The sequence below is a fragment of the Camelina sativa genome, chromosome 7 (genome assembly GCF_030686135.1).
Source record: "Camelina sativa cultivar CO46 ecotype springtype chromosome 7, ASM3068613v1".
Lineage (NCBI taxonomy): Eukaryota > Viridiplantae > Streptophyta > Magnoliopsida > Brassicales > Brassicaceae > Camelina > Camelina sativa.
In genome coordinates this window covers 33,123,715-33,147,013 of record NC_141886.1, presented here as the reverse complement: position 1 = coordinate 33,147,013, position 23,299 = coordinate 33,123,715, and the positions used below count along the sequence as shown (strand labels likewise).

At 31.3% G+C, this 23,299-nt stretch overlaps 4 protein-coding genes across 8 annotated transcripts; all 4 read right to left on the bottom strand.

Annotated features, from left to right (window-relative positions):
• Nucleotides 1–1,784: 1,784 nt before the first annotated feature.
• LOC104703785 (uncharacterized) lies at nucleotides 1,785–4,460 on the bottom strand. The gene has a single exon (XM_087457062.1). The coding sequence runs from the start codon at nucleotides 4,348–4,350 to the stop codon at nucleotides 1,894–1,896; it is 2,457 nt and encodes an 818-aa protein (XP_087313188.1). The 5' UTR covers nucleotides 4,351–4,460; the 3' UTR covers nucleotides 1,785–1,893.
• A 2,191-nt stretch (nucleotides 4,461–6,651) lies between these two features.
• Nucleotides 6,652–10,111, bottom strand: LOC104703783 (beta-glucosidase 45-like). The gene is made up of 12 exons (XM_010419856.3): nucleotides 9,780–10,111; nucleotides 9,591–9,660; nucleotides 9,107–9,165; nucleotides 8,937–9,012; nucleotides 8,655–8,729; nucleotides 8,464–8,551; nucleotides 8,099–8,351; nucleotides 7,895–8,010; nucleotides 7,571–7,829; nucleotides 7,375–7,477; nucleotides 7,174–7,282; nucleotides 6,652–7,016 (listed from the first exon to the last, which is right to left on the bottom strand). The coding sequence occupies exons 1-12, from the start codon at nucleotides 9,939–9,941 to the stop codon at nucleotides 6,830–6,832; spliced, it is 1,557 nt and encodes a 518-aa protein (XP_010418158.1). The 5' UTR covers nucleotides 9,942–10,111; the 3' UTR covers nucleotides 6,652–6,829.
• A 1,537-nt stretch (nucleotides 10,112–11,648) lies between these two features.
• On the bottom strand, nucleotides 11,649–14,896 carry LOC104703782 (beta-glucosidase 46). Its single transcript, XM_010419855.2, has 12 exons — nucleotides 14,630–14,896; nucleotides 14,451–14,520; nucleotides 14,114–14,172; nucleotides 13,907–13,982; nucleotides 13,637–13,711; nucleotides 13,445–13,532; nucleotides 13,112–13,364; nucleotides 12,905–13,020; nucleotides 12,541–12,799; nucleotides 12,338–12,440; nucleotides 12,146–12,254; nucleotides 11,649–12,029 (listed from the first exon to the last, which is right to left on the bottom strand). Exons 1-12 carry the CDS (start codon nucleotides 14,774–14,776, stop codon nucleotides 11,825–11,827), a joined length of 1,560 nt encoding a protein of 519 aa, XP_010418157.1. The 5' UTR covers nucleotides 14,777–14,896; the 3' UTR covers nucleotides 11,649–11,824.
• Nucleotides 14,897–16,558: 1,662 nt separating this feature from the next.
• Nucleotides 16,559–19,898, bottom strand: LOC104703781 (beta-glucosidase 45). 5 transcript variants are annotated; one of them, XM_019228098.2, is made up of 12 exons: nucleotides 19,719–19,892; nucleotides 19,538–19,607; nucleotides 19,293–19,351; nucleotides 19,097–19,172; nucleotides 18,872–18,946; nucleotides 18,416–18,503; nucleotides 18,052–18,304; nucleotides 17,855–17,970; nucleotides 17,499–17,757; nucleotides 17,299–17,401; nucleotides 17,100–17,208; nucleotides 16,559–16,955 (listed from the first exon to the last, which is right to left on the bottom strand). In XM_019228098.2, the coding sequence occupies exons 1-12, from the start codon at nucleotides 19,875–19,877 to the stop codon at nucleotides 16,760–16,762; spliced, it is 1,563 nt and encodes a 520-aa protein (XP_019083643.1). In that variant the 5' UTR covers nucleotides 19,878–19,892; the 3' UTR covers nucleotides 16,559–16,759. The 5 variants fall into 5 exon arrangements, with proteins under 5 accessions (XP_019083643.1, XP_019083645.1, XP_087316208.1 ...); XM_019228100.2 differs by lacking the exon at nucleotides 19,293–19,351 and having other exon boundaries at nucleotides 19,719–19,898; XM_087460082.1 differs by lacking the exon at nucleotides 19,293–19,351 and having other exon boundaries at nucleotides 18,052–18,213; nucleotides 19,719–19,898.
• Nucleotides 19,899–23,299: the final 3,401 nt, after the last annotated feature.

Here is a 23,299-nt window from a genome sequence, read left to right as displayed (position 1 = left end):
ATGCTGATAGTGATAGTTTGACTTTAGCTTAATTTGCATTTACGTGATAAGTGGAGGTTCACGATTTTTTTTTCCATGTTACTGTACATGATTAATTTGCATTTTCTGGTAAGTGTATTTACCATACTTACAATTGTGTAGTCTTCAAATTACTAAAATTATTTATTACAAAATAAAATTGAAAGGTAAGTCTTAAGGTAGCATTTTAAAAATAATTCTCAAGTACCATTGGCTTACAGAGTATCATTACAGAGATTTTTCATTGTTATACAAAGAGTGTCACACTATAATTCTAATATATTTTTCACATTCTAATATATTTTAATATAATTTTAATTACATAATATAATTCTAATATATTTTTCACACTAAATTTCTTAATTTTAAGGTTCAAAATGTTAATGAAATCATTTTAAGAATATATATAGTATTAGTGAAAATATCTCAAAATTTTAAGTATTACTTAATAACACTTTAAATATTTAAAATGTGATTTTCCCTTTTTATTTTTCTTTCTTCTCTCTCTTTTCTTTTGGGTGGAATATTTATTGGTGGTGATATGATGTTCGTTTCGTGCTTCTCCCACATATACACACACAAGTTCAACTTGTCTTGCACGTGTTTTTTCTATCCTTTCTAAACTTAACGGTCCTCTTCAGAAAAATTAAAAATTAAGCTACTTGATCAAGTTGTTAATAGGAAATGAATTTTACTCGCGGTTTACATCTCGATGGAGTTTATATATATATTTACATATATCTAATAAAACACCAAGCATAAAAACCATATTAAAAAGAATATTTGAAATAACACAAAAAGAGTTTGATGTAACATAGCTTATATAACTAATGTTCACTGATGAGTTACGCTCCTGGTCTTTTACATTTCTGTCAAGATCTGTTAAATTATGTGTTCTCCACAATTTATTAAGATCAATAACTATTTCGACTTGGTCGGGGTTTCAACGTCAATTTTGCTCCGTATTCCCAATTGTTTGGCAGCTACTCCAAATATGACCTGTTACAAGCTAATATTTTGTACCACCTCATGAAATCCACCGATGGAATCCATCTTTTTGGGTACTATTTAATTTTGATAGTTTTTTTGTCTATTTTTTTTTTCGGTGAAATAGTTGCTGGTTCAAAATGTCATTGGCATTTGATTTTGTAATATTAATATAGTTGATTTCCATCCACCACTTACTGTAATTTGTTTCTTTTTCACATTTAACAAACTTTTATGTAAAATACACTTACCACAACTGTATGTATATCATTATTTTAATATTATTTTTTCACATGATATGGAAAAACCTATACCGCTTTCTTAAACACTAATATTATATCATATGATTCAATTTTTTCCATATTTTTTTCTATGGAATCGTTTTGGGTAATTTTAATAGTTTTTTTCTCTTTATTTTCTTTTCAGTGAAAGATTAGTAGTAGGCTGTGATGGTATGCTCGTTTTCTGCCTCGCCCACATGGTTTTCGTCAAACTAGTCTTTGAACATAGTTTTCTCCCTTCCCACTTACTGTAGCCTATACTGCTTTCTTGAAGTTTTATCTATATGACACTACGAAACGTCGGCGTTCTTTCTAAAATAATTTGAAATACTTTTTATAACTTTTATAACGTTCGTAATTAACACAAAGAAACATGTAGTTAAATCTCGACCGGATTATCCTTGAATTATCGGGTTTACCTAGATCGACTACATGTCAATAGATTAATCAAATCATGAAAATAAGAAAAGTAAAAAAAACAATCGCATTGTTGAAGAATTAACAAACCACAGAGTCTGATATATGAATTAAAGAAGATACAAATTATATCTTTGATAACAAAAGAAAACAAAATACAAAATAACATTGATATAGCTAGAAAGATAATTTATATAATATTACGAGCACATTTCATAGAACATGTTGTGATGTTGTCTATCGTAAATAGTCTGCCCTGGCAAGTGTACTCACAAGAATCACATAGTGGTCGAGAAAGGTTCCTTCTTGCAAGAACTTTGACTTGTTTCACCTCATTCCCTTCTCTTACATCCAAAATTTGACCAGGTTTAAGGTAAAGGTCGTCATCAAACAAGCAGGCAGTGTGAAGAGTAGTGCAGCAAACGTTGCACCAATAGAAGAATTTTGTGTTTGTGTCTCTCAAATTACGCTCGCAGACTTCACACCAATCTTTTTCACACACCTCTTTCCCCCATAAAAGTTTAAGAAAGTGTTTGTCGTGCTTATACCTTGCTTTGTATGGTAAGGTAGCACACTTGATACAAACAATGAAATCGCATTTGATGCAATTAAATTGTTTATAACATTCTGATTTACAAACCTCACATATTGGCTTGACGTTTGGGTGTAAAGCTAGGAACAAGGGATGTTCATGACCCTGGAAATCAAATGGCTCAGATATTGCAGCACACCTTACATCTACACCGAAATCACATTCCGCTACAGGACATGAATACATAAAGTCGCCACAATAACGGTAACATGCATCACAGTAGAAGTTATCCTTACCATATTTACTACTACTCATTGGAATCAATTCAAGTGGATGAGGATGTAACACATGTTGTATTCTGCGGGGAGATTGTGCGCATGTTTCATGGAGGATGAATTCACACTCCATACAAGAATAGAAGTTACCTTCAAAGATAGGCATAACACACACTTGGCAAAACTTGTTCTCATCACAAATTATGCTAACGACGAGCTGAAGATAGTGGTCATGAAGAAAATGAAGTATCACTCCTTCAAATATAATCTCGAACGGCCCAACATCTTGTGTTATATCTTCTTGTTCTGGTACATCTTCGAGTTCAACTCCATCCCACACATCTTGCCGTAGAGCACATCTTACGTGAACAGCATAATCATCACATTTGTCACAAGTATATGCACTATAATCATCGTCGATGCTTTTACGACAAACTCCACAAGACCATTCTTCAGACGGGAGAGAAGAAATGTAGGAGATGCGATGGTGGTGACGTGAAATCTTGATGATGCGTGGAGAATACATACAATCTTTATGAGCAACAAAGTTACATCTGAGACAAACGTAGGTGGGATGGTTTTTTCTGAGGAAACCACATACGTTGCAAGTTAAGGAAGCTTGTCTGGGAAAAAATGTGAGGGCATGGTCATGAGTTTTTGGTTGGTCTACAACGAAGGGTATTGACTTCATCGCACAGATTGTATGCATTACAGCATCACATGTAGTACAAGAATACACCAGATTTATTGCTCTTCGTCCACAACATGAACACTCAATACTAGGAGCACTAGCCTCACGATAAGAGAGTTGTAGAGAATGCTCGGGATGATAAGGGTGATTGATTATAAATGGAGATTGGACGCATTCTTTGTGGTAAATTTGAGAAGAGAGTTCACAAAAATAATAGTCTGTGCCAGAATTTGAACCCCCGCATATCTGGCACCCACCATTAACATCGAAGACTTGATTGTTGCACCAAAATAACGGGAGTACTGAATGATCTTCATCAGTTATTTTTGTAGAGATATATTCAGGGGAATAACTAACCTCATAAGTGATAGAGTTGGATGTTTTTTTTGTACATCGTGGATAAGGACATAAAAAAAGTGGTTGAGAAGTGTGGTTGTGGCTGGGTGCTTCATCGTCGGAGGTTGGGCTGTGTGTTTGTGGTATGGGTTGGTATTTCGGGTGATGATATACAAGCTGAGATAGTATACTATCGTTTTCCACTTCATGAAATCCTCCCAAAGGTATCGACTTCATGGCACAGACTGTATGCATAACAACATCACATATGGTACAATAATATACCAGGTCAGTTGCTCTTCTTCGACAACATAAACACTTTATATCGGGAGAACTAGGATGACGGTAGGAAATTTGGAGAAAATGCTCAGAATGGTAAGGGTGTTTGATTTTAAATGGAGATTGGACGCATTCTTTGTGGAAAACTTTATCACATTTGACACAGAAATAATAGTCTGTGCCAAAATTTGAGCCGCTGCATATGTCACACCCACCATCGGCATCAAATTCTTTATTGTTGCACCAAAACAGAGGGAATAGTGGATCTTCATAAGACTTATCACTTCTTGTTGTAGAGCTGACGTATTCCGGGGAATAACTAACTTTATAAGTGTGAGAATCGGAGTCATCTTTTACAATTCGTAGAAGAGGACATAAGAAAAGGGGTTGAGAAGGGTGGTCGCGGCTTGCTGCTTTATCGAACGAGGTTGGTTTTTTGGTTTTTGGTATGGGTTGGTATATTGAGTGATAATATACCAGCTGAGATAGCCTATCATCGTTTTGCACCTCGTGAAATCCACCGATGGAATCCATGGCTTTTTTCCTAGTAATTTTGATAGCTTTTTCCTCTTTTTTCTTTTAGGTGAAAGACTTTTTTGGTATGATGTTCGTCTCCTGCTTGTCTTGCACATATACACAAACAAATAAAAGTCAACTTGTCTTGCGCATAGTTTCTTTTCTAAAATTGCTTTCGATCAGGCTCTAATTGTTATTTTATTTCGTGATAAATATCATTGTCTTATATTTTCTAGTTGCCAACTTGCCATACTACGTATATACAATTTTAGTGAAATAATTGAGCTATTTGAGATTTAAATATCATTGGCATTTGGTTTTTTTACTTTTATAGTATAGTTAATTTCCACCACATACTATAATTTGATTCTTTTTGACATTTAAACAACTTTGATGTAAAATACACTTACCACAACTGTATATATAGTACATTGCGTAATCTTCAAACTCCCAAAAATATTCGAGATGTTTTTTTTTTCAAAAATGATTCTTTTTTACATATGATTCAATTTTATCCTTTTTTTGTTTGTAATGACTATGTACCCTTATTTAAAAAATAAATAAGTAAAAAAAAAGTTATGCATATTTATAAATTGAAAACTTAAATAAATTTTTGGTTATTTTTATGACATGTTATAGAATATACTACAACATTATAGTTTGAAAATACAACATAAAAATTGATTTATAGAGATAATTATATAACTTTATTTTTGAAAACTAATAAAACATACATTCATATATCAATTTATATATATATATATATATAAATTCATAAGATTATTAATTTATATTAAGGGGACCATATATTTACATAAAGACTCTAAAAAATATTATTTTGTTATTTTATCAAATTTGGTTAATTTTTATATCAATCTGACTTTGAACTAAAGTAAATTATTATTTTATAGTGTTTATTAATTTATAAAGTATTAATTTAACAGAGGTTTTTACTTTACTTATAATTTCTATATACACAATCAAATAAAATTTAATTAATTAAAATATACTCCAACCTAATCAGTTTTTACCAAAATAATAAGGAACTCTCACTTTGAAAGCTTGACTTGAAAGTAGTGCTGAATCACGGCATTAAGTTTGTCCACACAAAAAAAACCATGGTATTTAGTTAATTTCTAACTTGGTAAGTTTTGTGACGTATGAGGAGGTGTGAGTGACTGTTTGAGTTATAAGACTTGGGAAAATGTCTCTGCAACTGATTCTACTGGAGTTCGACTCCATTAAATCGTGTTCCTCCGTTTAATAGGTATTAGTTGTGAATCGGATCTCATCGAATGATAACAAAAAAATATAAAACTCTACAATATGTTTTTTTTTATGTCGTGCAAAATTTATAATATATCCAAATATTTTAACAAAAGATGCGAAGATAAAGAATGCATTTGAAATTTGTTCTAGTCGTGAGCATTTTAGTATTGCACGCATCACTCGCTGTCTAGTAACACTGTATCTTGTGATTAATTAATCATAGTAAAGAAGTGCGCAGGTCAATGATTAACTGAGAATAATCTTTATCAAAAGAAAAAAGAAACTGAGAATAATAAGCTGCATCACGCAAGTTACAGCTGGAAGATTAGAACCAATCAACCTATTGGTCTCTACTCTCTAGGGATTAAATATTTACAAGATAATTGACTTTAGCTTAAAAGGACGTTCATGATTTATGACTAACAAACTACATTTAAATTTTATAAAGAAGACGATCGATCCACTCTAACAATAATTTATGTAATTGTACTAAGCTTCGATAGTTCAACTGTCGTCAGTTCCAATGATGCTGCTTGAAAGAAGACCATATATCTCACCTAATTATTTCAAGGTGGTAAGGAGATGGTAAGGAGATTATTGTCTGCTCTATATTTAGCACAAGAGATGGTAAGACCATCTCTAGTGGTCGTTACTCTTCCCAATTTCTCGTAATTAAAATTAATTAAAAAATACAAAAGGAAGAGAGAAAGAGAAGAACCGTTACTTAAGTTACTCGCTAAAGAATCGTTTCTCAGTCTTTTTTAACACATGTCTGTTTCTTATTAGTTATATATTAAAATATATTTTTTTTTAATTTTGAGTAACGGTGAATACGATTTCTCCGGTAATGATGTTCTAAGGAGATAATTAGCCTGTTCGTTAAGTTGTCGCAATAGTGCATCCTGCGACTAAAAATATAAAGGTTGCCAGAGTTTAAAACAAGTCGTCGCTTCCGTTAAATCCTTGAAATGAATCGCCGCTTCCGTTAAAACAAGTTGCAGCGGCAGTGTAACTATCGCTTGTTTTTCATGGCGATACATGATACACTGGTATTCTTCGTAAAAGTAGCCGCAGCGGCAGTTTTCACGTTTATTTGGGCATGTTAACATTTAAATTTTGGCCGCCGGAAGGAGACGCAGCGGCAACGTAACGAACATGCTCAATGTCTTTTTTTTTTTTTTTATAAGGAGATAATGTTATATAGACAAATATAGTCATATGTTTATATCTAATCATATCTTCTTCTAATGTTCTCTCCAATGTAGTTTCTGTACCATGAAGCTGAACGTTTCGGTGTCCTTTTGAGAGTTACGGGATCCACGTGATATAGGCCAAATCGAAGCTTGTATCCATACAACCACTCAAAATTATCTAATAGCGACCATGCGAAATAGCCCTTCACATTTGCTCCATCCCTACACGAAAAGTCACAAAATATTTACTCTACTAATAGATTATGCAAAATATATCGATGGAAATATCAGTGTGATATATATAAATTTGTTCGAAGGGTTAAATGTATGCGATTAAAATCCCCAAGTTGGCTCACTGCACAAATCACAGTCTCTTTACCTCATTGCTGACTGCAAAGCATCCAAGTATCCACTCATGTATTGTATCCTTTTTGCATCATTTAAAAGTTCTTTTACGGTTGTCTCGGGTTTTTGCAGGTCTCCGAAACCTGTAAACACCAATTTGTATCCTCGGTCAAATGTACATTCCAAATACATATGAATATGACTTGATCATTAATTGAGCCGTGAGGTCTTGTACCGTTTTCAGTAATGAACATTGGTATGTTATGGTATCTATCTTTTAGGTAATTCAACATTTTCCGAAATCCTTCAGGATGAATGTGCTGCCAATTTATATCGGTCTATCATAAAAAGAAAAATACTTTTCAAGTGGTTATACTATTATCGCGAGTGCGAAAATAATTTAGAAAAAAAAATGATGGAAATGTACTTACAGGTTCTCCAATGGTAAGATTGCCCTTTCGGTCTAACTTCAGTGCATATCCTTCCACTTTCGAAGCTCCGACTCCAATATTACAAGATGATAGCAAACAATCTTGAATGAAGTAACTTGTATAGTGATTAATGCCCACAAAATCTGATTGTGACTCCTTTAAGCACTCGACTTCCTTTCTTGAAAATCTTGGCAAGGCCGACCCAAGTATATTCACCATTTCTTTTGGATACTTTCCATATATAACCGGATCTAGAATCCTGGTATAAACAATTACATATTTAGTATGTGATTGTTAAATCTTAGTAATCATTATGGAACATACCAATTCGAATAAAAAGCTTGAGCTCTCTCTGCAGCTGCTTTATCTGCAATGGAATCACTGATGGGTTCAAACCATGATGTTTGCACTACAATGCCGATTATTCCCTTTTGTTCTTCCTAAAACGCATCATATTTTAATCAATATTTAGACCGAAATAACTAAATAAGTTTATAGACGTATTATATCGACCGGTTTGTTAGTTACCTTATACTTAGTTCGATATAATTGAACTGCCTTTGCATGAGCGAGGATTACGTTATGCGCGGCTATGAAAGGCTCGGTTTCCGAGTTCCCTTGACTACAGTTTCCGTACGGTAAGGAGCATCGAGATGGTGGAAATGTGCCTCTTAGATGGCTCAAAATTATTTGGTTGTTCGGTTCATTTAACGTGGTCCAGAGTTTAACTCGGTCACCAAAATGTTTAAAACATATATTAGCCAAGTACAGGAAATCTTTCCTTCAAAATTCAAAAGATGAAATTAGAGATTAATTAGTTAAAATTGATATATTTATTGGTCTTAATTGAAGGATTGATTGACTGATATAAGAGATTTTATTTAACTACTCACTGCATCTCAGGGCTTAGCCAACTTTGAAACCGGTTCTCGAGTTCTTGAGGATAGTCCAAATGGTTCAACGTCACAAATGGTTTGATCCCTAGATACATTTACCAGTTAGTTAAACTTCAAAATATATTTGCTAAGTTTATTGGTTCAAATAGAAATTACAAGTAAGGATAGCTAAATACAAACATTTTTACCTCTACTAATGAGAGCGTCGATTAATCTGTTGTAATACGTTATTCCCGAATAATTAATACTTCCAAATCTTCCTCCTGTCTCCCAAGTAATAATTTTTTTTACTGAATAACCGATTCGGTATTTTTAAACATATTAAAAATCGTAGATGAATTGGTTCATATTTCTTGTGTGTATGTAATAGATATCATGCTATTTTATATGATATATATCACATTATATTTTTAAATCACGAGAAGAAAAAATTCTATTGGTTATAAAAATGGTAAATAATAACTTCATACTTGGTAAAACTCTAGACCAAGAAATCGAAAATCTATAACTGTTGACCCCAAGCGAAGTCATTAATTGGATGTCCTCCTGCAGTAACCATATAGACAATTAAAAGTAATTAATCACGTTTTCAAAGTATACATAATATAAATACAAATTTATTATTTATAAATTGTTTGACCATAAATCGATGATATTGATCGACAGCCATGTCTCCATTGTTCGCATCACGTATTTTACCTAAAACATAAATTTTGTCAACAGAATATAACGATGGCGATTAATGTTTTTTTAATCAAGTACCTAATTGCTATAATATTCACACATATATACATATAGAGATATGTGTAGCTACTGTAGTACTTTTATCAACAACATACACACATATATACATATATATAGAAGACTAGTTGTGCTGAGGACCTGATCTAATTATATGAGCAACTTTGTATACACATATTATATTATAGCCAAATAAACCAAACTCGAATACAAAACATAATAAAATAATTAATTTCTTGTTAGGAAATGGATATTACATCGATGTAGCTAATCCAAATACCTCTATACCAGAACAATTTAATTTCGATTAGTTGTATTTTACATTTTGCTCTTGATTTTCTTCAAACTCAACAATCTTAACTAAACCAGAAATCTTTACATACCAGGATATTCATGCGTAAATATGTCCCAATTGTTCAATCCTTTTCCTTCGGCCAGGAATGCACCTTCATACTATTTACATCAAATATACCAAAATTATTATAAAAACAAAAAAAAAGTAAAACAAGTCATGAAGTTTTGTAATAAGATGAACTCAAGAACACATATACGAAAGAGATAAAAGGAAGTACCTGATAAGCAGAAGAAGCCGTGCCAAAGAGGAAATCAGAAGGAAATGAAAAAGAATCTTCTAATATGTTCTCTGAAGAACTTTGATTAAGACATGAACAATATACATTACACATTAAGCTTTGTAATGAGATGATCAATACGAAGATTGCTAAATCTCCCATTTTCTCTGGCTCTCTCGTGTTTATGTTTGTCTTCTGACTTTTGGTGTTGTCTTTATATATATAGTACTATAGTAGCAAAATATTAATCAAAACAAGAACCTTATTGATTTGATAATCTATATTTTTATAGGTTACATCTTCTTTTAGTGGAGATTTACATACTTTTGACTAGTTATTGCTTTGTGTTGTATATCTTTATAGGTTACATCTTCTTCCATGATTAAGATATTACTTTTAACTTTGATTATTTTGGCTTTAAAATATTTTTCTTATTTTGTGACCATAAAGAATAGGTTCGACTTATGTAAACTATTAATATACAATATATAAATAACTCACGCCACAAAGAGAAATAATCAAAGGATGCATGCCATCAACTGTAAATGCATAACATAGGAAATGCTCAACCACTAAGCTTCGTTATTCTGGATGCATGCCATATACTCCATCGATTTGAATGAGTTCTGTCTTTTGATATTAAATTTCCACATATACATATATGATGTAAAGCAATAATCTAGAAAAATTGAGTTGAATGCTATCACCTTTATAAAAAACGAAAAAAACAAGTTTTAATGCTTAGTTTTTTTATTTATTCAGTAACAGTCGATATCGATATGATTAGCGACAACGGTAGTGACAGCAACAACAATAATTAAGCTATAAGCGGCACAGTTTGTTTTTCATTCAATAGTCATCATCAACAACTACACTTTTTCATTTCATACTTATCGTTGTAGTGAAATTTGCAAAACAAACATAATTCAGTAGATGTACTTTACATATTTTTAGTTTTTTCCTCACCTTTTCATGGTAAATTGCATGTAACTAATTTTTTTCTTCTCTACAATATGTATATAAGAGGTAAGCCATGATAAAATTTCTTGGCTAAAAAAAAGTAAATCTCTTCCTTTTTGTATTTCTTTTGTTAAAACAATTCATCAGCTAAGCAATAGTGACCAATAGACCTTTGTATTTTTTATTCTTGATGGCGACCTATTCAACTATATACAATATGTATATGTTTCTGTTTAATTTATTTTGCTTAGTTTAGATTAAATCGATGATGGTGTTGCCTCGTCTATAATTGACTAACTAGCTCGTTGTTTGTGCAATATTTAAATGTCATTGCTTCTTTTAATTTATCCACTCTTGTCTTTCATTTTGGGTTTTTGGTATCAATTCGCCATGAAACTTCTTGATGATCATGATGTCTATAGCTATATAGATATAGACAAACTGACCACTAATTAGAGATGAACATTACTTTGAATTCATGGCCATATGTGGCCTAACACTTTTTGACCACCAAGTTGATGACGATTTCGTTTCCCTTGCTAGTTTCTACAATAGTTACTAACTTATAACATTTTAACACACTCTGGTATGTTTGCATCTATGGTTTCTTGTGGCTCTTAATTAATGTAATCACTTCAAAAAAAAAATATTTTCTTGATAAAGTAATCACTTTGATGTTCACCTATAATGTAAGAATAATAAGTTTCTAATACAATAATTGATTATTTATGTTTTAACACAGTTTAGTATGTATGTTTGCATTCATACATCATGGCGGATATTAAAACAATATTCGAAACAAAGAACAAATTTTCAAATTTAATGCTAAAAATATGGGCGAGTTTGAAATTATTCTAACAATAATTAATTATTATTTCCATAAAATAATCTTAATAGAGTACCCCAAACTTTTCATAAACACGAATTTGTATAAAAATTCTAGTTCAAGATTAGCGAATAGATGTGTATAAGATACACAATATACACATTCAAAATAAAACAACAATAAGAAGATTATTAATGAATCCTTCCTAGTTTTGACTTCTTTTGTTCATCAAGAACACTAATTAAGTCTTAATTAATTTTCATTTTAGATATTTATCTATGTGATCTTCTATATTCACGTGCTGTTCAATGAAGTTCTTGTACCATGAAGCGGATTGCTTTGGCGTTCTTTTCAGAGTTGCATAATCAACGTGGAATAGCCCAAATCGAAGCTTGTATCCGTACAACCATTCGAAATTATCTAGTAGTGACCACGCGAAATATCCCTTCACATTTGCTCCATCCCTATATAAGTGTTTGCGATTAACTTATTAGGAATTAGTAATTGCCTAATTGGTATATATCTTGCATTCAACATCTCTATATGTTTGAGATCCATAGTATATATACAAGTCGCATACCTCATTGCTGCTTTCAAAGCATCCAAATATCCACTCAAGTACTGTATCCTTTTTGTATCATGCAGAAGTTCTTTAACCGTCGTCTCGGGTTTCTGCAACTGTCCGAAACCTGTAAAACTATATATCGTTAATAATTTGTTCAAATCCATTTTAAAAAAATGGACGTAACCCAAGAAAATGAGGTAGATGTACCATTTTCCGTGATGTACATTGGAATGTTGTGGTACCTATTTTTAAGGTAATTCAACATCTTTTTGAATCCGTCAGGATCAATATGTTGCCAATTTACGTCGGTCTAAGGTGTGCCAAAAAAAACCAAGGAATTCAAAAATGATGTTAAAAATACTAAAGAATCCAAAAAAAAAAAAAAAACTAATATATACAAATATACTTACAAGTTCTCCGATTGAGACATTGCCTTTCAGATCTAATTTGAGGGCGAACCCTTCGGTTTTAGAAGCTCCATCTCCAGAATTACAAGCGGTGATCAAACAATCTTGGATGAAGTAACTTGTATAATGATTAATACCCAAAAAATCTGATTTATAGTTCTTGAGGTTAATCATTTCATTGCTCGAAAATTCTGGTAAAGCTGATCCAAGTATATTCACCATTTCTTCCGGATATTTCCCGAATACAACAGGATCTAGGATCCTGACATATTTTTGAACACATCATATCAGAAAAAAATGAGTTGTGAATATTATACCTACTCGTATATGAATTTGTTATGTTCTGCATAATTGTAACATAACATACCAGTTCGAATAAAAGGATTGAGCTCTCTCTGCCGCTTTTTTATCCGCAATGGAATCACTTACTGGTTCAAACCATGATGTTTGTACCACAATGCCAATGCTTCCCCTTTGTTCTTTCTACAAACCAACGTATATATAACGTTATTATCATTATATACAAAATAGTTAAAATTAAGTCATATATATGGATATTATATTGGTTTGTTACCTGATATTTGGTTTGGTATATTTGAACCGCCTTCGAGTGTGCAAGGATCATGTTATGTGCGGCTATGAAAGGCTCAGTTTCCGAGTTCCCTTGACTACAATTTCCGTATGGCATGGAGCACCGAGCTGGTGGAAATAAACCTGAACGATAGGCTAAGGTGATTTGTTGGTTTGGTTCGTTTAGTGTCATCCAGTGTTTAACTCGGTCTCCAAAATGTTTAAAACATATATCAGCTAAGTACCCGAAATCTTTCCTGATAAAAAATAACTAAGTAAATTAGTTTTAGAAGTTAGCTATGGTTAATTTAGTTAGTGGCTTAATTTAACAACTTACACCATCTCGGAGCTTAACCAACTTTTGAACCGGTTCTCGAGTTCTTGAGGATAGTCGAAGTGATTCAACGTCACAAATGGTGTAATCCCTGGAAACATTTACATGAAATAATTTAATATCTCGAAGTTGAATTTCTATATATGCATCATATATAATAAACCAAGATTTTTTTAAGAAAAAGTAGAAAAGTACCTTTCCCAATGAGAGCATTGATCAAATTGTTGTAATACTTTATTCCCTTATAATTAATACCTCCAAATCTCCCTTCTGTTTTTTCCCAAATACAAAAGGTACATACATTTGAATTTCATAAGATAAGATAAACAATTTGTTTTAATTTTCAACCAAGCAAAGAGATCGGTTTAGAACATTAGATATCTGAACCGATCGATTTGATGGTAGAATATTAAGTTTAAACTGAAATTAATTATTACAATCATGACTAAGAAACAAAAGACTTACTAGGTAAGACTCTCGACCAAGAAATTGATAATCTGTAACTGTTGACTCCAAGAAAGGACATTGATTGGACATCTTCCTGATCATATAAAGTAGCAGGTGTCAAAACGTATAAAGTATATCTAAAATAATAATAAAATGAACAACGGTTTTTAAGTATATATATTTAAGATAAAGGCACAAAAATATTATAACGAAATTCTTCTTAACCATATATCGATGATATTGATCCGCAGCTATGTCTCCATTGCTCCCATCAACTATTTTCTCTGCAATTTTCAATATAATATTGTCAATGAAATCAACATGCATGATAGCATTTACAAGATTAATTAAAACTTTGCCGACAAAATATAAAACAAAAGCAAAAACTGTAACTAATGAAAATATGCATGAATACATCAATAATTACAAATTAACATAGAAACACACACACTTACTTTGAACCCAGAACTAAACAACAGGATTCACTCAAAACATTAAAATCATACAGGATGAAAAGACAGAGAAAAAAATATATCAAAAGAATCCAATACAAAATACATACCAGGGTTTTCATGGGCAAAGACATCCCAATTGTTCAGACCTTTTCCATCGGTTAAGTACGCACCTTCATACTAAATACACCAAATAAGAACCACAAAGATTAGAAAACTAAAAGTATGAACTGACTCCAAAATCTGATTACAGAAGCATATATAAAAAGAGAAAGAAAAAAAAAAGTACTTGGAAAGCAGAAGAAGCTGTGCCAAAGAAGAAATCAGAAGGAAATGGAGATGAATCATCTGAAGTTTGCTGAAGACATGAACTGTAAAGAGGAAACAATAAGCTTTGTAATAAAAATATAATTGCAAAGTTGACAGAAATTTTCATATTTTTTTCTTCTCGTGTTTATTTCTGTGGTTTGGTACGTAGCTACTCCTATCTATACGTGTCTATATTTATATGAAAATTGGGGCAGTCTTGTCTACTTATTTAAAATTCCCCAATTTCTACCTACTGAATATATTCAAACTGTTAAATATCATAAACTATACATCAATTTGGTTACAAATAGTAAAATAAAGATAAAGCGTACCGTATTTTACAGTATATTATAATCAAAAGGTATTTTTACATGCATTATCATAAAGTTCAATAGAAATCATTAAAATTTAAGATAAGAACTCGTGCCTACCAACTCCATCTAGTTTCGTACGTTAATAATTTACGGATTTTATTTTCCACAAATATTATTACTTTAATTAGATATACTATTGTTTTTTTCTACATCATGTTTTTTCATATTAAATACTTCTTATCTTTCACAAAACGTGTCATTATTAAATACTTCTTCTCTTTCACAAAATTCATATTATAATTTATTTTAAAAAAAATTGTAATTTTGTGTGATAAAATAGATTTTAAAATTTGTAACTTTACAACGTGAAAATATGATTTATAGCTTAGTAGTTTGTAATAAATGCTGACACTGTTCATGGTTTAAGATTAAAAACTCAATATTTCACGTTATTGACAGCCTAAAATATTTATCAATTAATGTTATCCAACTTGTTAACAACAAACGTGTTCACTGAAAAAATCTTATAATATTACTCGCGTGTTAAATATTTTGACATTCGTCGCCATAATTTACGATTCTATGACACGACTAATTCAAAACTAACCTTTTTCTACAATTACTCAATTCCTTTGCAACATACTAAGAATTGGGAGATCTAAATGCAAGTAAAAAAATAAAAAACTTACGGTTTCGAACAAGAAGTGGTGGTGCGGCCGAGAATGTTGACCAGTTTGGTTAAGGAGTTGGTGGTCCGGCGGCTGTGGATAGGATCAGTTACGTGGCTTCCCTTAGCTTCATAGCTATCGTCGGACGTTTCGTATCTCAACTTACTTCTTTTGAAGTTTCCAGTGTCTGAAATTTTTTCACAGAACAAGGTAGCGTATACTGCAAGAAATACGAAAAGTAGGAGAGAAAAAATGATAATCACAATAGATTTATAAATTGACATCTTCTTCTTCTTATTCAACTCTTTAGCTATTTTTTTCTGCTGAATTTAGATCTCTAGTATATATATATCTATAAAATTTGAAGTTATCAACGATGGGGACTATACGATTAACTCAACCACGCAAACATTTTAAAATTTTAATTCTCCATTAAAATGTTGCAAATAAACTTATACTTTTTAATTTAAAAAAAAAAAAGATTATTAAACCTGATTTGTCACGAATAACTGTTATACAGTTTATATGGCAGAGAAGTTGACTTCTATGTACCTAGAAACGATCTTGTCGTAAAAAGACCAGAGGAATACATCAACCACGCAACCATATTAATATATGTTGCCAAATTTACGTTATCATTTGTTCCAGTGTCTTTTTCTTTAGTTTGTTTAACTAAATCGATAGTCTATCTGTAATTTACTAACTTTTTATCTTTAAGCAATACCTCACAGTTAGACATTACGTAGATGATTTATATTTCAAAATAGAAATGTTCAACAGTTTTCTTTCCAACCAATAAACGTGTATGGGTACTTTTGTAAATTAAAAAGTTCTGAGAGTGAAATGAATTGGAATTAGTGTTGACCCAAAGTAATATATTATTTCCTTTACGTGTTCTTCAATATGTTACAAAGAAGAAATCTTCAATAATTAAATTGTATAGTTCTCTTCTATTCACGTGTTCATCAGTTATCGTACAAGATTAGACAAATAATCATGTAACATATCAAACATTTTACTTTTAGAAGAAAAAACAAACTTCAATCATTCAACAATGATAAGTTTTAAACTTTAGTGGTTTGACTTTCTTTGACAATGTATACGAATAAATAAATGTTAATGTATTTGTTAATTATCAACGAGTTCTCTTCTATTCACGTGTTCTTCGATAAAGTTCTTGTACCATGAAGCTGATTCTTTTGGTGTCCTTTTAAGAGTAGTATAATCAACGTGGAATAGACCAAATCGAAGCTTGTATCCGTCCAACCACTCAAAATTATCTAATAGTGACCACACAAAATAACCCTTCACATTTGCTCCATCCCTACCAAAAAACAAAAATCACAACTTATATTAGAATTAGTAAATTGGCATTAGATAAAATGGTTAAAAAAACTAACTAAAAATGCATTGATCAAAATTCAGAACTGGATCGTTGCCTGAACTTTACGTAAATATAATCATTTACCTCATTGCTACTTGTAAAGCTTCCAAGTATCCACTGATGTATTGGATCCTTTTTGTATCATGTAGAAGTTCTTTATCCGTTGTTTCAGGTTTTTGCAAGTCTCCAAAACCTTCAAGCCATTAATAATAATTGTTCATTGATTTTAAAATGGATCATGACTCATTGACTTAATCATTGGTTAAATCTCGAGGTCTTGTACCGTTTTCGGTTATGAACATCGGTATGTTTGGGTACCTATCTGTTAAATAATTCAACATCTTGTGGAATCCTTCCGGATCAATATGTTGCCAATCTACATCGGTCTATATATCATACGATAAAAAATATTACTGAAAAAAAAAGCTTACTAAAGGAGTCGCGAATATTGAAATATAAGAAACTACGAATGAATGTACTTACAAGTTCTCCAATAGAAACATTGCCTTTCCGGTCTAATTTGAGAGCAAATCCTTCGGCCTTAAAAGCTCCGTATCCGGCATTACAAGAAGAGGTCAAACAATCTTGAATGAAGTAACTTGTATAGTGATTAATACCAATGAAATCTACTTTTGAGTTGTTTAAGCTCTTCACTTGATTGCTTGAAAATTGCGGCAAGGCTGTTCCAAGAATATTTACCATTTCTTTTGGATATTTCCCATATATGACGGGATCTAAAATCCTAGTATGTTAGAATACAAATAGATAAGACAATATATATGAGTGAACTATACTTAATATCTAGAAATAAGATATCATATTTAGTAATATTAACATACCAATTCGAGTAAAATGACTGAGCTCTCTCAGCAGCATCTTTATCCGCAATGGAATCACTAATGGGTTCAAACCATGATGTTTGTACCACAATGCCAATGCTTCCCTTTTGTTCTCTCTACGAAAAAACTATATTATATTTATATCTATAACTTATGAAAGTCATGTTTTATGTATATATATACATAAGTTAAATTACTTGATATTTGGTCTTGTATATGTTAACCGCTTTTGCGTGTGCGAGGATCATGTTATGCGCGGCTATGAAAGGTTCGATTTCTGAATTTCCCCGGCTACAGTTCCCGTACGGTGAGGAGCAACGGGACGGTGGAAATCTACCCGTTATATAGGCTAAGATTACCTGTTGATTTGGTTCGTTTAGCGTGGTCCAATATTTAACTCGGTTACCAAAATGCTTGAAACATATATCAGCTAGATAACCAAATTCATTCCTATTAAAATCACAAGCAAAAGACAAAAAAATGTTCATAAAATTCACTGCAATTGTAGTAATTAGGGTTAATATATAAATAGTAATTCTATATTTCTATTTAAACACTCACTGCATCTCGGGGTTTAACCAACTTTGAAACCGGTTCTCGAGCTCTTGAGGATAGTCCATATGGTTCAACGTCACGAATGGTTTGATCCCTGGATTCATTAGTGGTAACAACTTAAAAAATTACGTTAAATTATATGTTTGGAGAATAATTAATTAATCACTGAGATCATCTTTTCGGCAGTCAATATCTGAGATTATAGTACTCAATTAAAATAATACCCTCTAATAAAGCGTGTTATTTTAGCATTTTCACACAAATTAGTTATACATAATTTAATACTAATATTTTTAGCATTTTCTATATAATACTCTTTCTCTAATGAATGAAATCACATAATAGGAGTAACATTGAAATTTAAATAAAAATTTGCATTAAAAACACAAAACAACATTTTTATAAAATAGAAATATAAAACGGATTGAGTAGTTATAATAAGACGTAAGAGACCAATACTACCTCTACTAATAAGAGAGTTAATCAATATGTTGTAATACTTTATTCCCGAATAATTGATCCCTCCAAGTTTCCCTCCTGCTCACAAATAATAAACTTTGGTTACTTTATTCCCAAATAGTTAGATTCAGTTTCGATCTTTTATATCTATCATCTCTGGATAGTAATGATACAATCGATTTTTTTTATTATTATTACCAAGCAATGCTTAATTCAAATAGGACTTACTAGGTAATACTCTACTCCACGAAATTGAAAACCTATAACTGTTCACTCCAAGGAAAGTCATCAGTTGGATGTCCTCCTAAGCATATTATAGTAGATAATATAAAATAAGACATAATATCAAATCATTTCAGAATATCATAAGATAAAAACAAGTTGACAAGAAGGAAATATAAAAATTATTCATAAGAGAAATAACCCTAAATCGATGATATTGATCCACCGCTATATCTCCATTGTTCTCGTCAAGTATTTTCCCTGCAATTCCCATATATATATATATATATATATAATCTAAGCTATTCTAAAACTGTTTTTAATGAAAGATAAATCAAATGGAAACCAAAATAAAATACATACTTTTCAATCGAATAAGTGAATAACCAAAATTCTAAGCTAACGTTAAAAAAAAAACGAAATGGATACCAAAATCTTATTATATACCAGGGTTTTCATGGGTAAAGACATCCCAATTGTTCAAACTTTTTCCATCGGTAGAGAACGCACCTTCATACTTTTACATCAAATTACATAACAAAAAGAAGAAACATTATTTTTAAAAAAATGAATGTAGAAAAAAGTTTTTAAAATTATATAAAAAACCAAAGGGAATATAAAGAAGTACCTGGTAAGCGGAAGAAGCTGTACCAAAGAGAAAATCAGAAGGAAAAGTTGAAGATGAATATTCTAAAATGCCATTTGAAGAAGTTTGATGAAGACAAAAAATATGAACTAATAAGCTTTGTAGGAAGATGATAATTACGAAACTGGTTAAAGTTTTCATTGTTCCTTTGTTATCTTGTGTGTCTTCAGATATTGTTATATACTATTATATATACGTACGTACATGTAAGAAACGTGTGATCTTTTGGTCTACCTTATTGAGAAATTGTCAAAATCTGTCTACTCTATGTATAATATTTAAGAATCAACTGGGAAAAGTCGCCAAGTTAAATAGAGAAAACAACAAAGGTATATAAAAGGAGCAACGTCAAAATTGGAAAGGGTCTTGACTCAATAAATGTGGATAATAAGTTTGTCCCTAGCAACAAAATTTAATTTGGGGTCAAATTAGTTGAGAGAGTGTCCATTAACCATCTTAATTCTTAAAGTTACATAACGATATAATGTGTTCCATGACAAAAATGAAAGTTTTTTTTTTTTTTTTTTTTTTTTTTTGAACAAAGACAAAAATGAAAGCTTATGGGACCATTTTTGCTTCTTGTTTATCATTTTCTATTCATGGCTAGGGAGTAGGTGATGACGATGGCCCAGAATGGTAACTAACATGATTAGGTGTATTAATGTGGGATTATCCTATCCATGATTAACCAATGAATGGTAAACCGATTTATCAAAAATGGTGCTTGGTGAGACATAAAGCTTTATTAGTTCAATTAGTTTTTTTTTTGTCAAACAGTTCAATTAGTTCTTTTGTTTTTCATTTTACAATATGAATCTTACTGAGTTTTTAACAAATACTTTGAAAATTATACTCCGTCCCTATTCAAATTGATAGATGTTTTATTTTAAAAATTTTAAGTTTTCTATGCATTTTTATTATAGTTACTGATGATGAATCTACATTTCAAGATAAATGACTGAATTTAGTAAATACTATTGGTTAGAGTTATAGAAAATTATATATGAATCACAAAAAACGTTGTAATCAAATTTTAACTTATTTATTTAATATGTGTGAAAAATAAAAAGCATCTATTAAATTGATTCGGTTTTCTAATTTTTCTCCACAAAAAGTATCTCGTCAAAACATTGATTCTAACTTATTTGCCCAAAAAAAAAAAAAAAAGAGAGACGGTCTCAAAGCCTCTCTCTTGAGGTTAGTTTTTACTTTCTAGTATCCTCCTAATAAAAACAATCCTAAAAAACAAAGACAAAAAAAAAAGTCATTTGAATCGATGGTATTAGTAGGTAGGTATTGGAAAAGGAGTAAAGATTAAAAGATGTCTAGTCGGTTGTTTGCCCTTCGTTACCAAACCGAAAAAGAATAAGATTCCGTGAGTTGAGTAAGTTTGTCTTGCCATATCTTCGATAGATAACGTTTTTGTAATGAGGCGAGACGAGACGAGATGTGAGATCTCCCCATCACGTCCAATCAAATGAACGTAGCACTTGGGCCTTTTTCAGTGTAGTTGTAAAGATAATTTATTGTAGTTTTAGATGGTTGTAGTTCACCCAAAAATTATAAAAGATTATTTGATTTAAGACCCCAAAAATTATGTGATTAAGTCGAAACCTTAAATAATAAATACTTTATCTAGTAATTGACCAACAACAGTTTCCAAATCTTCTCGAATATGATATGTATAAATGTCTCCATCTCGTCCGCCGATAAGATTAGCACAAAATAATTGGAATCACAAGTTGGAATTGAATTACGTTTTTTCTTTTTTTCTTTTGGTGGGTGTCGTCGCACCAACTTCACAGAAAATAAGATCACAATCTAGTAAAATATTAATTTCATATTATTATTCGTCTAATCATTGTTAAATCAAACGCTCATTGTGATTTGTTTGTTGGAGATAATGTTCATGCGAATGCCACATGACCACAAGTCCCACAACACATGCATCATTTTTATCGGAATCGTCTTTAAAACAGCCAACGAAATACCCGGACCGCACAGATGACATGCATGTAATGGGCTATCCCGTCATAACTATTGGAACATTCATAACAAGCCCAAAAGTATCAGTTTATGACATTGAAAAATCCAATAGAAGCCCATCTAATTTGGTTATCTAAGCAAATAGTATATAGTCACGTAATGAGACGAATGAGACTATCCTTGTTTACATTCCATTAGAGGAGGATGGTACATACAAAAGAGCCGGAACTGAGAACTCAACGACGAATACAACAACGACATTAAGAGGAAAAAACCTAAAGAGATAGGAGATAGGGTCAAAGGAAAACTTGACCTTCCAACAACGCATCTACAACACAATAGTCGCCAAAGCTAAAAAAATGGGACCAAGCCCTTACCCATAGAAAAAGTTAGAACAAGTCTAACAAAACCCTCAGTACAAAGGAAAACGGAAAGACCATCAAAGTGATCCATACAATCTCACACCAAAGCGAGGCAAAATAAACTCCAAAGACTGTCTACAAAAATGCATTCCGTTAAGAGACATATAGTCATTCTAGCAAAGTTAAGCAGAGGTTGACATTGAAACCACCATCTTACTAACTCTCTCTGGAGCCGCAGACCCTTAGTGAACGGAATATAAATACAACAAGAAATCCAAAAGACAATTTATGCAAATGTACCTCAAAAGGATTTTTTCACATATTCGGCGTAGTGTTGGTTTGAAAACATTAAAAAACTCTAAAATGTTTTCGTATACCGGTTATAACTAAATTACGAAAATATCCTTAGATTTCAAATTGTACAACTTATTACCATTTATCGGGATTAGAGAGTCAAATCTAAAATGTTTAACCACTAGTTTACCGGACAAAAAGAAACATAACGTAAACATTTTTTAATTTAACGTACACATAAAATGTTGAAGTTTTGGATAGAAAAAAAAAGATTTAGAAAATTAGTAATCTACCGAGTTTGGAGAACAAATAAATACATTTGAGTAATTTGCGTCATAGTATCTTACTATCTTACAGAAAGAAAAAAAAAATTGTTACCTTCAATTTAGATCCCATTATTTTTTATTTGTTTTTTCAAGTCTTAGATCAATTTTTAATATTTGTATAGTAATATGAAAATAATATTTAACATTTTTATTTGATTTACAGGAAGAGATGAAGACATTTTTACTTTGACCAAAAAAGCTAAATTTGTATAGGATATGACTTAGATATAGGATAAATTTCTCAAAATACCATATTTTCAAGTTTTGTTGTCAAAAAATACACATGTTCCAAAAATACCATCAAAAGTATAGATTTTTAAGGATTTTCAGATTTATTTTAAAGATTTTGGTTAACTAATTTAAATTTAGGATACATTTTTTTTTTGTCGTCATTTAGGATATATTTTTTTAAGAGTAGGATTTTGTTTTGTTTTTTTTTTTTTTTGGACAAAAAGTTAGGATTTAGTGATTAATTAAGCTAGAAAAAACATGCTGAAGCTGGAAAGTGGAAGCCATGATGAACGAAAAAGACTCGGCAACACGAAAAACAATGGCCGTGCAGCCGCCAAAGATCAGTCAAAAGCTTCGTCAATCG

Bases quoted from the DNA above. Each gene is read 5' to 3' on its own strand.
- LOC104703785 (XM_087457062.1), bottom strand. From the start codon at position 4,350: ATGGATTCCATCGGTGGATTTCACGAGGTGCAAAACGATGATAGGCTA.
- LOC104703783 (XM_010419856.3), bottom strand. From the start codon at position 9,941: ATGGGAGATTTAGCAATCTTCGTATTGATCATCTCATTACAAAGCTTA. The intron at 9,166-9,590 runs GTATGTAAAGAT...TTTATGTTTTAG, and splicing joins ATTTACGCATGAATATCCTG to GTAAAATACGTGATGCGAAC. The intron at 7,283-7,374 runs GTACAAGACCTC...TGGTGTTTACAG, and splicing joins AATGTTCATTACTGAAAACG to GTTTCGGAGACCTGCAAAAA.
- LOC104703782 (XM_010419855.2), bottom strand. From the start codon at position 14,776: ATGAAAATTTCTGTCAACTTTGCAATTATATTTTTATTACAAAGCTTA. The intron at 14,521-14,629 runs GTACTTTTTTTT...TGGTGTATTTAG, and splicing joins CAGCTTCTTCTGCTTTCCAA to TATGAAGGTGCGTACTTAAC. The intron at 13,983-14,113 runs GTTAAGAAGAAT...TTATATGATCAG, and splicing joins ATCAATATCATCGATATATG to GAAGATGTCCAATCAATGTC.
- LOC104703781 (XM_019228098.2), bottom strand. From the start codon at position 19,877: ATGAAAACTTTAACCAGTTTCGTAATTATCATCTTCCTACAAAGCTTA. The intron at 18,305-18,415 runs GTGAGTGTTTAA...TGATTTTAATAG, and splicing joins TGGTTAAACCCCGAGATGCA to GAATGAATTTGGTTATCTAG. The intron at 17,971-18,051 runs GTAATTTAACTT...GTTTTTTCGTAG, and splicing joins TATACAAGACCAAATATCAA to AGAGAACAAAAGGGAAGCAT.